The following is a 14,988-nucleotide window of genomic DNA, read 5'->3' as shown; positions in this document are numbered from 1 at the left end:
TTTTCTTTTTTTCTCAAACGGATCTTTCTGATCCCCATTCTGACATTGAAACTGACTAGTAGCTCGTTGTCTGCATTTTGGCTATTAGATAGTTTAAATGCCAAAGCATTTAACCGCTATCAACACAAGAGAAAATTTAAGATAAAAGACCCCTTAATTAACTGTAACTATCTGTACAATTCAGTATGTTCCTTTTACACCTCTTATGATGATATGCCTTCTTAATTCACAGAAGTCTGACCCACGACTTTTGGCAACGTTTTATTACGCCAACGAGGAAGTATCTGGCATTGTTAATGAGTTGGAAAGCTTGAACTTACGGAAAGAGCCCCAAAATTATCTGGCGCTGCTTAATCAGCTGCACAGCAGCCAGGTAATTATTATCATTGCTTATTTATAAATATATATCTCTACATCTATAATCTGTATGTATGGAAAAGTGCAATATATTCATTACAATCTTAGGTTTTGGTGTTATCCTCCTGTCAATACTGAGACCATATAATATCTTGGGGCAACGGGAAAAATCACAGTAATAAAAGTGACTACAATATTGGTTAATTGACTTACTTATTTACTGCCATCTGAAATAGGTAATGCATTGGTCCACAAGTCTTTTCAACACCACCACAGAATATTTAATGTTTTTTGAAAATATAAATTAACTTTGGTGGTGTTAAATGGGTTGTTCACCTTCCAATCAATTCTTCAGTCACACGTTTCTTTGCCAAAATCTGCTGAGTGTGTTCGCTCAAGAGATGACACAGGGTTTCCAGATGAAGACAGTGAAGAGGATTCTGTTGAAATCTGCCCTGTCTGGCCCAAGCCTTAGGGCAAAGACACACAGGAAGATTAGGGGAGATTAAGTCGACCGGCGACAAATCGCTTCTTCGCCTCTCCCCGAAAAGCCTTCCCGCAGGCTAGAATCTATAGAAACTATGCATTACTGGCTCCCAGACATCAGCAAGCGATATTCTTCCTTCTTTCTTTCTTTCTGTCTGCCGATGCGCATGCGCAGTAACTTTAAAATCCAGACTAAGGCTAAGGCCACACTAGGCGATAGCGCCGCGATTTGACTCGCGGCGACTTTTCGCCGCGACTTTTAAGCCGCAATCGCTGGGGAAACTTTTGCGCTGGCGTCTATGGGGAATCCAGCGTAAAAACACATGCGGCGATCTTTTTTCTATTGTCGCTCGAAATCGCCTAGCGAGGCAATTTCGAGCGACAGTAGAGAAAAGATCGCCGCGTGTGTTTTTACGCTGGCGATTTTTCGCGATTCCCCATAGACGCAAGCGCAAAAAAAAACCAAAAAAGTTGGCTTTTCTGCACTACTGGGCATGCGTCAGCCATTGGATCAATCACTCACTAGTGCCCCAGTGCAGTTTTCTACTAACAGGATTCTACTAACAGGAGCACCATCCCAGGGTATCAGGTAAATCATTACAATCCTATGTAACTACGTAACTACCCCCTGCGGGGCCCGGGTGCAGGCCATGCAGCCGGATCCCACCACCTCCCTCCAAAATCAATTTTCGTGGCGGATCCGCTTGCGGGCAAACCACCGGCAGGGGGTACGGGCCCTGGTGCAGTTGTACCCCTGGTAGTTCTGCCACTGCCTAGGAGAGTTCCCTATAGAAGTTGACTTATATTAAGAATACCATATAATGGGCTATTATTAACAAGAGAACATATATCTTACTTCATGAAATTGAATTATTTTCTTTTGTACAGATTCATAAACACACACACATTTACTCTCACACACTCTCAGAAAATGCAACCAGACTCATGATGTTTCACCCCGACTAGAGAAGCAATCTTCTATGTTCCAATTTTTTTTAACCTCTAATCAAATTGGGTTTTTGGAGTTCAGTGTTAAGTAGTAATCTGCCTCTCACCCTTCAGGAACACATGCTGGGTATAATAGAACAAATTATGGAACTGTGCGTATCAACAAAGAGACAACAAAGAGATTACCTCCAAAAATTCCCTGATGAGATTGCCCGTGAAAATATGGCCACTCAAATATTGTTTGCGGCACAGGTACAGTATTCAAGGAACTACAGATATAGCAATGTTATTTACATTTCTGTTTGTCCTTAAACATCTGCACAATTTTCTTAGCTTTTGGTAGGTGGCACGTATATTGAAGTAGAGGAGGCAGAGGGCAGTTTGCTACGGCCTTTGGCACAAGAACTACTACGTGGTCTGGCAGATCTCCGCTATGCATTAAAAGAACAAAGCTTTGAGGATCCTGGGTCATACCCAGAGACGATACACAAGGCCCTGCTGCACTATGACAGGCTTTCTGCAGAGTTCGAGTTAAGGCAAGTACAAGTTCTCTTTAAATGTTTTCGTTGAGTAGAACATGTGCAGACTGCAATCCATTTCTTTTCTGGCAAATGGTGGTTCCAGTTCTGTGTTTCCAGGCATTAGCATGAGTATGCAATCTGCTCCACAGACAACTGGGTAAAATGCTTTCAATAGTAAATAAACTCAATAACTATTGTTTATATAAGTTCACCAAAGGACACTTCTAGAAATTTCATCTAAATTGGCTTACACTACAGGGGTTATTTATCAAAGTCCGATTTTATCTCAACATTTTCTGATACAATCTCTGATCAAATCCGCTGCTGGATATGATTTCTGAAATAGGATTTTTTTTTGTCCTGTTCTTTGCTGCCTCTTTGGCTTTTATGAAAAGCTGCTGTTTCATAACATGGTTTTTGTGTGTTATATATTTTGGCTCCTTTGGCTCACAATGTGTAATTTGAACATGTTTTTGTCAAGCATCATATGAGGTTTTTTTTTTAAATAAATTAACACATATTTATTACCTAATTGTGGTATAATTGTAGCTCCCCAGGTGGTACTTTCACTGTATACTAGTGATGTAAAGGAATAGTAACACCAAAAACTTAAAGGGGCAAATTCACTAAGCGCCGAAGCGCCTAACGCTAGCGTCAATTCGTTTTCGTTACTTCGCAAATTCACTAACGAACGCTGGCGTAACTTCGAATTTGCGCAACGGACATAACTACGCAAATTCACTAACGCGCGCATGGTACTGAACGCTACCTTTTACGCTAGACTTCCTTCACCACCTCAGACCAGGCGAAGCGCAATAGAGTAGATAGGGATTTCTTCAAAAAAAGTTAAAAAAAATTTCTAAGTCCCAAAAAACGAAACGAAAAAGATCGAAAAATTTTTTGGGGCTCCCCTCCTTCCCCCCTACATTTCCTAACTCATGGCAACTTAACTATACAGTGGGCACATGTGTAGGGCAAAATAAAAATTTTATTTGATGTTTTGAAGGTTTCCCAGGCATTTGTAATGCTGCTACATATTCCTCTATTGAAATTTGAATTTGGCGCTGTATGCAAATTAACTATCGCTAGCGTAACTTTGCTTCGATTAGCGAATCAACGCTAGCGCAACTTCGCAACCTTACGCTACCCCTGAGCGCAACTTTTTTAGTGAATTTGCGGATCGCTGGCGAAACTAAGTGTGGCGAAGTGCGGCGAAGTTACGCCTAGCGCAACTACGAATCTTAGTGAATTTGCCACAAAGTGTCTTAAAGGAATTACAATATAATGAAGTGTTGCCCTGCACTAGTAAAACAAGTGTTTGCTTCAGAAACTCTACTATAGTTTAAATAAAGAAGCTTCTCTCTAGCCATAGAGGCAGTCATTCAAGCACAGGATACACAATGGATAACAGATAATCTCTGAAGAATCCCATTGTATACTACAGAGCTGATCTGTTATCTGTTGTGTATCCTGTTCCTTTTCTCCATTTTCAGCTTTGAATGGCTGCCCCCATGGCTACACAGCAGCTTAATTATATAACCTATTGTAGAGTTTCTGCAGCAAACATGTCTGTTTTAATAGTGCAGCAGTAGTGTATTATATTTTCATTACTTTAAAAGATTTTCATGTCTGTTCCTGTGACAGATCCTTACTAAAATAGTAGACTTTTTTTGGCAAAACATGTAATGTAGTACATGTGGGGAAAAAGGTAGAAATAAGCAGGTTAAACCCCAACAAAATTGATTTGTTCATTGGTATTTGATGATGGAATGGGAGAGCAGGGGTGAAATGAATCTGTTTCTTTGTGTGCGTGTGAGCTTTTAGCTAACAAATGCGAATATATTCAAGGGCTTAAAGGTTGGAGTCCTAGGGACATATTTACTGTAAAAAGGAGCATAAATATACACTTAAATCATTTTGGTAAAAGCCCATGTTAACAAATAAAGCAGCAGAACAATGCAAGTGCATGTGTAGTAAACTATGAGCTTCTTGTGTGCTCAGCCATCCTTTGTTTAAAGAACTCCTCACTGTGTTTGTTGTGTAAACATGAGATTTATATCATGCATATTTATGAACTTAACCACTGTAACATTAAACTACAGATATATTTAAATAGAAATAACTAGCCGTTTAGAGTGTGATGTTTTGAAAATTGCAGACTAAGGGGAAGATTTATCAAAAATCAAGTTGGTAGGGTTTTTTTCTTGATTTGAGAAAGAAATATAGATGCAAAGAGTCCGTGCAAGTATTTTCTGAAACATTGAACAGTTATTAAATTTATTAAAGGAAAAAAACTTGACAAGTAAAGCTGACGAGGTTGTATAGACATCAATGGAAATATTCTCTAAAAGCTTATATTTTCAGCCTAATTGAAAGTGAATGGTAACAATGCGATACCTGCTGGCATGCAACATTTTTTTCATGAAAAAACACACAGGAATATTTTGTCATGTTTTTTCTTAAAGGAACAGTAAGACCAGAAAATGTACTGTTTCCCTGCATTGGTAAAACTGGTTTGTTTGCTACAGAAACTCTACTGTTGGAGTAGCACTATTAACTGATGTGGTTTTTTTCAAAACACATCAGTTAATAGTGCTACTCCAGCAGAATTCTGCACTGAAATCCATTTCTCAAAAGAGCAAACAGATTTTTTTATATTCAATTTTGAAATCTGACATGGGGCTAGACATTTTGTCAATTTCCCAGCTGCCCCTGGTCATGTGATTTGTGCCTGCACTTTAGGAGAGAAATGCTTTCTGGCAGGCTGCTGTTTTTCCTTCTCAATGTAACTGAATGTGTCTCAGTGAGACATGGGTTTTTACTATTGAGTGTTGTTCTTAGCAGCTGTTATTTTGTGTTTGGGAGCTGTTATCTGGTTATCTTCCCATTGTTCTTTTGTTTGGCTGCTGGGGAGGAAAAGGGAGCGGGGTGATATCACTCCAACTTGCAGTACAGCAGTAAAGAATGATTGAAGTTTATAAGAGCACAAGTCACATGGCTTGGGGCAGCTGGGAAATTGACAATATGTCTAGCCCCATGTCAGATTTCAAAATTGAATATAAAAAAATCTGTTTGCTCTTTTGAGAAATGGATTTCAGTGCAGAATTATGCTGGAGCAGCACTATTAACTGATTCATTTTGAAATCATTTTTTTCCCATGACAGTATCCCTTTAAAACATTTTAATTTTTTTGCGGCTGGTATTCCTTTAAATAAGCTAATATTCAAGAAAAAAGTTTCACTTGTCCTTTTTAGATGAAAAATGAAATAACTCAATGCATATAAGTGATCTCCAGCAGCTTCACATTTAATGATTTCTGATGGAATTAATATACAATTAATGGTATCAAACATTTATAAGATTATGGCCTTTTGTGGCTTTGCCAGAATGTTTACTTGCATGAGTTACTGTCAATATTAATTAATGTGGTGCTATAGAAGCAGAAGCTGGTGTGCAATTACAACATCATTTTTTCTTTATTGAATCAACATTTTGGTCCTTACCTGGGACCTTTATCAAGACACAATACAATTATATTTACAAATAACATTTATAGACTCACACTTGAATAAAACAAACCCAGTGCATGCCACTCGCCTCCTATATATGTACAGTTTCCCACTAGTACTGATACTAGTATAGATTTTGTTTTGTAATTTTTCTTTTTGTCTGTTTTCCCCTCCAGATGTGTAATGCATTATGGTGAAAGGTTGCCATCTTTTATTTTTGAAACCAAAATAGTCTGGTTGGTGGACCAGATAAAGGTTGGCTTGTTCATCAAACAAGCTGATCTTGCCATGTATGCCCAGTTTTACATTGAACAATTAGAATTGATTGGGATGGAATTTTTAAATTCTAAATATTTTATATAGCTGAATGGGAGTATGAATGCTCAACACACTGTTTGCTTTTTTTCCCCCACCCCAAAAACATCCTCTTATTTACTGTAGTGTTATAATGTCTTGTAGGTATGTGTCCTTATTGGTCTCTGTAAAGACCCCCGAAGAAATTTATTTACAACAGGAAGTAGCAGTACTTTTCTGTGAAACTGTTTCCAGGTGAGTAGATATCAATCCATGGATATTAAGAGTTTCAGTTCTGACTGAAGGTGAATACAGCATGATGTGCTTGTCTGTATCAAAACACATCGAAATATAAATAAGGGGGTCCATAAAGACTGTAAATAAATATATTTATTTTGACATCTTTGCTTGAGAAGCTCTGGTATTAATGTCCAAAGGAATTGGCTCTGATGTGAAAGCGGAGACTGAATTTTTCAATACAATTAACTGATAAGTCATTGTTAGACTATTTTCTTATTTATCTGGATTGTACAGTAATTATGGGTTACATAAAAGGCCACTTAGAATCAAATTGGACTCTGGCATTTACTTTAGAAGAGGTATATAACTGATACGTGGGGCAAATTATCTCTACACAAAGGAGAAAATGTATCACCAGTAAAATGTTGGGTGTAGGGTAATCCATGCCATAAGACGCTACATGATTATTATTTTTCTTTCATAACAGGGCACTTAAGAAAGGATATTTAACCCAAGAAATGATTGATTATTGTGAGCCGGAGCTAATGATTTCCATCCCACGTCTAGCTATTATCAGGTAAAGGTGGAAAATCAAGAAGGTAAAGGACAGACGTGATTAAGGGGTTGTTTAATAATATTTAACTCCTGTCCAGTAACCAGTCAATAGTTAGCTTTTTTGTGTATAGTTTTAAGATGGCCATACACAGGCTAATTAAAGCTGGTAACTTGGAAGAGGAAAAATGGGAATGGTGTGATTTGTTTGCAAGATTTGGCCAAACAAGCAGATGTTTAGGTGCCCAGCTTTAGAATAATCAAAACCATCTAACTGGATGGTATAAGACTGAAAAAATAATTCCATTGTTAATATAGGTGCTCCTTTTGCAGCGGCATAACTACTGCAACATGATCTTTTAGGTAGTGAGGATGGTGGGGGAAAGAGTGTGCATGTGGGTGGGAGGGAGCAAATCATGCACCTGGGGCTGGGAGGGGACCCAGGGAGCAAATCTTGTGCATGGGGCTGTGGATCTATAGCCAAACGAAATGCAGATGCACACCTGGTCCCTCTTTCAACGTTCACGGTGCATGGAACATAGGAGGACGGCACCTCCAACAACTGGTAAGTAAATAAAATTAATCCAGCACACGAAATCTGCTCAAGGGTTATTACTCGTGTTTAATGTCAAGCCATACAGGTTACAACGTTTCGGGGGCGTACCCCTTCGTCAGGTGATCTGTGCCTCCCACTTCCACCATTAAATAGGTACAAAAATCTTAAACACCACCCATATAGTAAGAAGATTTACATATCAATCAAGAACAATCAAAAGGAATCCTTGGATTATAATAAAAGTCCAGAGTCCATCCAATAATAAAGATATCCATTATTCAAAGAAAAGTCCAAACACCTGAAAAGTTTGAAAACATTTTGTTCACACAATATTTTGTTACAAGAAAATCTTTTCTCAGAATTAAAAACATGCTCAAAAAAATTCTTTAAACAATATAGGAAAGAATTAATCATACCTTTCCTTTTCTAACGAAATTATTATCAATTTAGGAGAATCTGTAGAAAGATGAAAACAAATTAGCAACATAATTTCAAGACGAATGGTACATTGTTATAGATAAGATCTCAGGCTAAACTCCTCATTTAACCCCCTCGGTGTTTGAGTTTGCAGCAGCCATATCCAGTAAGCCTCACGTTGTGCCAATCTTATTTTTAGATTTTGGTTAGATGCATATATTTTTTCTAGCACCTGCCATCTTAGTTGTGATGTCCTATGGCCTGTTTCAAAAAAATGTTGGTATAAAAAAGTTTCCTGCTTTTTCTTTTTATCACTAATTTCCTTAATGTCATCCTTTTTTAATGGTTTGAAATTTCTTATAGCAGCCTTATGTTCATTTAACCTTACTTTAACCTGTCTACTCGTTTGGCCAATATATGCCAAGCCACATGGGCACTTTAAACAATAAATTACTCCTTGAGAGTTACAGGTATGTGTGTTATGTTTTGTACCCTTTTGGGGATGTACCACATAATCCCCCTTAATAATACCAGTACAATGGCCACAACTAAGGCAGGGAAAAGTGCCTATCCTGTCAGTGTGTATTTTGTGGACATTCCGCTCCTTCTTTTTAATAATGTCACCAACATTCCTGCCACGTTTATATGAAAACACAGGGGGCAATGTGAACAATTTACCCAATGTAGCATCACCTTTTAAGACCTTCCAGTACTTTAAAATTGTTTTCCTTATATATTTCGCATTAATATCATATGTAGAAATAAAAGGTATGCGTTTATCCTTATTAGTAGTTCTGATCTGTTTATGTAAGAGTTTAGTTCGAGGTATCTTACTAACCTCTTCACGAATTTTTAATAGGTTATTTTTATCGTAACCCCTTGTATGAAATTTTTCAATCATCTTTTCAGATTCACATGTATATAATTCATCATCCGATGTAATTCTCCTAACCAGCAGTTATGGAGGGCATTATTACAGAAGATACTTACAATTTATTGTTTCGTGAACAAGCTAAAATCTCTCACATTTATTTTCTGCCAAAGATCCACAAGTCCCTAATCAATCCACCTGGGCACCCTATAGTAAGTAATGTGGGCTCTTTGTTACAGCCTCTTGCTATTTACATTGATATCGCATTACAAGAAATAATTCCAATGTTGAAACACTGTGTACAGGACACAGGTGATTTCCTGCTACGTTTGGATGAGATAGTTGTACCATTAGAGGATTACCTCCTATGTTCCCTTGACGTATGTGATTTGTTTACGTCCATCCCGCATAATGAAGGCATTGATTGTGTTCGTTCTTATCTGGGCCTTACTAAAACACCTACACACCAGATTAATTTTTTATGCACTTTATTGGAGATGGTGCTTACGAAAAATGTTTTTTCTTTTCAGAACAATTTTTTTTTACAGACACAAGGCTGCGCCATGGGTGCTAATATGTCACCCGCTTATGCAAATATTTTTATGGATTACTTTGAAAACACTTTTATCTTTGCCAGCTCTGAATTTTCTCCACATATTTTGTCTTATTGGCGCTATGTGGATGATACTTTCTTTCTTTGGAAAGGTGGCAAGGAGAAATTGTTGGAATTCCTTGGATATTTAAAGGGATACTGTCATGGGAAAAAAAAATTTTTTCAAAATGAATCAGTTAATAGTGCTGCTCCAGCAGAATTCTGCACTGAAATCCATTTCTGAAAAGAGCAAACGGATTGTTTTATATTCAATTTTGAAATCTGACATGGGGCTAGACATTTTGTCAATTTCCCAGCTGCCCCAAGTCATGTGACTTGTGCTCTGATAAACTTCAATCACTCTTTACTGCTGTACTGCAAGTCGGAGTGATATCACCCCCTCCCTTTTCCCCCCCAGCAGCCAAACAAAAGAACAATGGGAAGGTAACCAGATAACAGCTCCCTAACACAAGATAACAGCTGCCTGGTAGATCTAAGAACAACACTCAATAGTAAAAACCCATGTCCCACTGAGACACATTCAGTTACATTGAGAAGGAAAAACAGCAGCCTGCCAGAAAGCATTTCTCTCCTAAAGTGCAGGCACAAGTCACATGACCAGGGGCAGCTGGGAAATTGACAAAATGTCTAGCCCCATGTCAGATTTCAAAATTGAATATAAAAAAATCTGTTTACTCTCTTGAGAAATGGATTTCAGTGCTGGATCTTGCTGGATCAGCACTATTAACTGATTCATTTTGAAAAATGTTTTTTCCCATGACAGTATCCCTTTAAACACTGCACATAGCACTTTAAAATTCACTCTTGAGTACCATCCTACCAACATACATTTTTTAGATGTTGATATTTGCCGATCTGATAATGGTTTTAAAACTACAGTTTTTACTAAACCTACTGACCGTAATAACTTATTGAGTCCTACCAGTTTCCATGCCCCTAGCCTTTTTAATGGCTTACCAAAAATCCAATTAATGAGGGTTAGGAGAATTACATCGGATGATGAATTATATACATGTGAATCTGAAAAGATGATTGAAAAATTTCATACAAGGGGTTACGATAAAAATAACCTATGAAAAATTCGTGAAGAGGTTAGTAAGATACCTCGAACTAAACTCTTACATAAACAGATCAGAACTACTAATAAGGATAAACGCATACCTTTTATTTCTACATATGATATTAATGCGAAATATATAAGGAAAACAATTTTAAAGTACTGGAAGGTCTTAAAAGGTGATGCTACATTGGGTAAATTGTTCACATTGCCCCCTGTGTTTTCATATAAACGTGGCAGGAATGTTGGTGACATTATTAAAAAGAAGGAGCGGAATGTCCACAAAATACACACTGACAGGATAGGCACTTTTCCCTGCCTTAGTTGTGGCCATTGTACTGGTAGTATTAAGGGGGATTATGTGGTACATCCCCAAAAGGGTACAAAACATAACACGAAAGGCTTTCATACCTGTAACTCTCAGGGAGTAATTTATTGTTTAAAGTGCCCATGTGGCTTGGCATATATTGGCCAAACGAGTAGACAGGTTAAAGTAAGGTTAAATGAACATAAGGCTGCTATAAGAAATTTCAAACCATTAAAAAAGGATGACATTAAGGAAATTAGTGATAAAAAGAAAAAGCAGGAAACTTTTTTATACCAACATTTTTTTTGAAACAGGCCATAGGACATCACAACTAAGATGGCAGGTGCTAGAAAAAATATATGCATCTAACCAAAATCTAAAAATAAGATTGGCACAACGTGAGGCTTACTGGATATGGCTGCTGCAAACTCAAACACCGAGGGGGTTAAATGAGGAGTTTAGCCTGAGATCTTATCTGTAACAATGTACCATTCGGCTTGAAATTATGTTGCTAATTTGTTTTCATCTTTCTACATATTCTCCTAAATTGATAATAATTTCGTTAGAAAAGGAAAGGTATGATTAATTCTTTCCTATATTGTTTAAAGAATTTTTTTGAGCATGTTTTTAATTCTGAGAAAAGATTTTCTTGTAACAAAATATTGTGTGAACAAAATGTTTTCAAACTTTTCAGGTGTTTGGACTTTTCTTTGAATAATGGATATCTTTATTATTGGATGGACTCTGGACTTTTATTATAATCCAAGGATTCCTTTTGATTGTTCTTGATTGATATGTAAATCTTCTTACTATATGGGTGGTGTTTAAGATTTTTGTACCTATTTAATGGTGGAAGTGGGAGGCACAGATCACCTGACGAAGGGGTACGCCCCCGAAACGTTGTAACCTGTATGGCTTGACATTAAACACGGGTAATAACCCTTGAGCAGATTTCGTGTGCTGGATTAATTTTATTTACGTACCAGCTGTGGATCTATAGTCATGCCATTGCCACTGCCTATGTGGATTTATCCTATATGGCCAGGGCCGCCATCAGGGGGGGACAGGGGGGACAAGCGTACCGGGCCCGGGCATGAAGGGGGGCCCGGCAGCGCTGCATTTTTTTGAAGATCCGGGCCCCCCTTACGAGCGCCCGAGCCGTACGTCTTGCCTCTTCAGTGCCGAATGCGGAAGTGCCGAAAAGCCGATGCGACGAAAAGACCCGAAGTCACGGAAAAAGCCGAAGTCCCGAAGTCACGAAGCGCCGAAAAGACCCGAAGTCACGAAAACAGCCGAAGCCGAAGTCCTGAAGCAGCGCAAAGACCCGAAGTCACGAAAACAGCCGAAGCCGAAGTCCTGAAGCGGTGAAAAGACCCGAAGTCACGAAAGGAGGCGAAGTTGAAGTACTGAAGCCATGAGTTCAATTCTACTGAACACCAGTTTGTGTTTTTTTTTTTTTAATCCCCTGGCCACCAATGTATTATTTTAATATTCTATAGGCCCCTGCCACCAATCTTTTTTTTAAAACTTTTGTTTTTGGGGCCCCAATTTTTTTTTTAACTCGTAAGGGGCCCTTTGCCACCATTGTTTTTTTTTGGGTTTTTTTTTTAAAAAAAAAATTAATTTTCTTTTTGGTGGCCCCAAATTTTTTTAACTTGTAAGGGGGCCCCTGCCACCAGTTTTTTTTTTTTTTCAAAAAAAAAATTATTTTTTTTTAAAATTTTTTTTGGGGCCCCAATTTGTTTTTAACTTGTAAGGGGGCCCCTGCCACCATTTTTTTTTTTTCAAAAAAATTTTTTTTTCTCCAAATTTTTTTTTTGGGGCCCCAATTTGTTTTTAACTTATAAGGGGGCCCCTGCCGCCAATGTTTTTTTTTTTTTCAAAAAAAAATTAATTTTTTTTCAAATTTTTTTTTGGGGCCCCAATTTGTTTTTAACTTAGAAGGGGGCCCCTGCCGCCAATGTTTTTTTTTTTTTTTGAAAAAAAAATTAATTTTTTTTCAAATTTTTTTTTGGGGCCCCAATTTGTTTTTAACTTAGAAGGGGGCCCCTGCCACCAATGTTTGTTTATTTTTTAGTTTTTTTACATTTTTTTTTGTTGGGGCCCCAAGTTTTTTTTAACAGGGGGCCCCTGCCACCAATGTTTTTAAAAAAAAAAAAAATTGTAATTTTTTTTTTTTTGGGGCCCCAATTTTTTTTATAAGGGGGCCCTGACCATCAATAGCTTTTTACAACTTGTGTGGGGGGGGTTACTTTTTTAGCGCTGATGTCTGTGTGGTCTTTTAACTGCGATGTGGGCGGGATATGGGGCGGAGCTTGGTCGTCAGTGTGGGCGGGGCCCAGGGGGCCCCAAAAATTTTGTTGTACGGGGCCCCGTGATTTCTAATGGCGGCCCTGTATATGGCATTAGAGTGGACCTGCATCATCGCCTTCCTTTTACCCAGCTTAAACTGTCTTCTTCTTTTAGCGGTTTGCTTATTTATCCTGATGGGCCCTTGAACTTACAGAAGCGGCCCAAAGAAATGTGTGAACTCTTCAGACCGTTTCATGGCTTACTTAAGAAAATACAGTGAGTAACACACCTACTAAAATAAGATTTGCTGATAATGTATTTAACCGTTCTTTTGCCATCATTCTTTAAATCTATTGCACCGGCAAGAAAGTATCAATATGCCAGGCTGGTAGATTCTTTGTTACACTGAAGTCAAGGGTAAAGCCCAAATTGTCAGTTTCAGTCTAATATGCAAAAATATGTTGAGCTCCTTTGGAAAACATGTAATGTTCAGATATACTTTTTCAACACTATCCATACCTTATAATATTTAAGATGTGTATGTGCAGTTGCTAAGTATGGTTCATGGAGAACTATCCTTTATGTTGCTTGCTTTCTGGTCATAAGGCTATTATCAGCTCAATGACAAAGTAACAAGTTAGGTGTGCAAGTCAGCAATGTCGTGAATGGCATTTTCTCCGCTAGCAGAAAAATGATGGCATAGAAACAAATACAGCCTGCTTTCAAGCTAATGAATATTGAATATTAACGTTAAAGGAGAAGGAAAGTCGTTTCACAGTTGGGGGTGCCAAATGTTAGGCACCCCCAAGTGAATGTATTTACTTACCTGAAACCCCGGGCCGGTGCTCCTATCAGCAGAAAACTGCACCGGCCCGGGGTTATTCCAGCGAGCACCACTGAGCAATCCTCTTCCGGCTTCTTCTTGCGGCTGCGCATGCGCATTAGAGTGAAAAGCCGAACGTTAAATACAAAGTCGCCTTTTTCATTCTACTGCTCATGCATCTGCCCCGGGAAATTTGAAGAAAGAAGAAGCGGGAAGAGGAGCGCTCCATGGTGCTTGCTGGAATAACCCCAATATTTGAATTGCGACCTACTATACTATACTGCAGCTTGATGCTTTAGGAAAAGCCAAATGGGAACGTTATATGGAGGAGCTGGATATTAAGAGATGTTAATATATACTGCTTTGTAGTGATGGTCATCTTGGCTATACAGTTATACATATAGACAGATTGTGGAACCAATATCTAAAGACATTAATCTATTGTGCTGACATCTGTTATTGCAGGGAATTATTGTGCATACTTACTGAGAAGGAGTTGATTTCCTTAGAGCGAGCACTGTGCTGTGCATCTTCAGACGACTCCTCAGGACACCTGTCTTCTATCTCCGACTCTCCTAATAAATGGAATTTTATAAACCACATTAATGGATCACTACCAGAGCCCAGGTCTACAATTATGGGGATTACAGAAATTCCAAGACCTGAAGTCCCAATCTCTTGGGAAACCCAATCAATAGGCATTCAATGCCAATCCCCAGTGACAATGCAGAGCAACTGCACCTCTAATTATTGCAAAAGTGATCGCAGTAACAGGACATATAGAGACCAGGGGGTTATTAAAACAGCTGTCTTTGAATATTCTGGAAATACCGAAACAGAGTGTACAAGATCACAACATCACAATCAGCATTTAAAATATGCACACAGGTACATGGAAGGAATGATTCTATCATACTGTATATCGCTGAACTTTCTGCTAATTACAAAGGGAAATGGCAGAAGCCCAGGTTTTTGGACTCTGCTTTGGTCATGGTCATTATACTCCCCCTATGTTGCCTAAACTGTTTTGAAACCAAAAGTAGAACAAAAGACATGAAAGTTACCCAGGTAACATTGGTGCAGCAATGAGCGAGTGGGAAAAACATGATTATGGGAATGGAAAGGTATGGGAAATGAGAAAAGTT

At 38.3% G+C, this 14,988-nt stretch overlaps 1 protein-coding gene across 3 annotated transcripts in view; it reads left to right on the top strand.

Annotated features, from left to right (window-relative positions):
* Positions 1-14,988, top strand: part of LOC108713233 (lateral signaling target protein 2 homolog) — a 38,470-nt gene that overhangs the window by 18,524 nt on the left and 4,958 nt on the right. For all 3 annotated transcript variants that reach the window (XM_018256115.2, XM_018256118.2, XM_018256116.2), the window contains exons 2-8: positions 233-373; positions 1,906-2,043; positions 2,125-2,327; positions 6,281-6,370; positions 6,843-6,932; positions 13,195-13,296; positions 14,309-14,731. In XM_018256115.2, the coding sequence (XP_018111604.1) occupies positions 233-373; positions 1,906-2,043; positions 2,125-2,327; positions 6,281-6,370; positions 6,843-6,932; positions 13,195-13,296; positions 14,309-14,731 (1,187 nt within the window). The remainder of the gene's footprint in view (positions 1-232; positions 374-1,905; positions 2,044-2,124; positions 2,328-6,280; positions 6,371-6,842; positions 6,933-13,194; positions 13,297-14,308; positions 14,732-14,988) is intronic.

This window comes from Xenopus laevis, chromosome 3S, assembly GCF_017654675.1.
Source record: "Xenopus laevis strain J_2021 chromosome 3S, Xenopus_laevis_v10.1, whole genome shotgun sequence".
Taxonomy (NCBI): Eukaryota; Metazoa; Chordata; class Amphibia; order Anura; family Pipidae; genus Xenopus; species Xenopus laevis.
The sequence above is the reverse complement of the archived record's forward strand: the minus strand, read 5'-3'. Positions and strand labels throughout refer to the sequence as shown.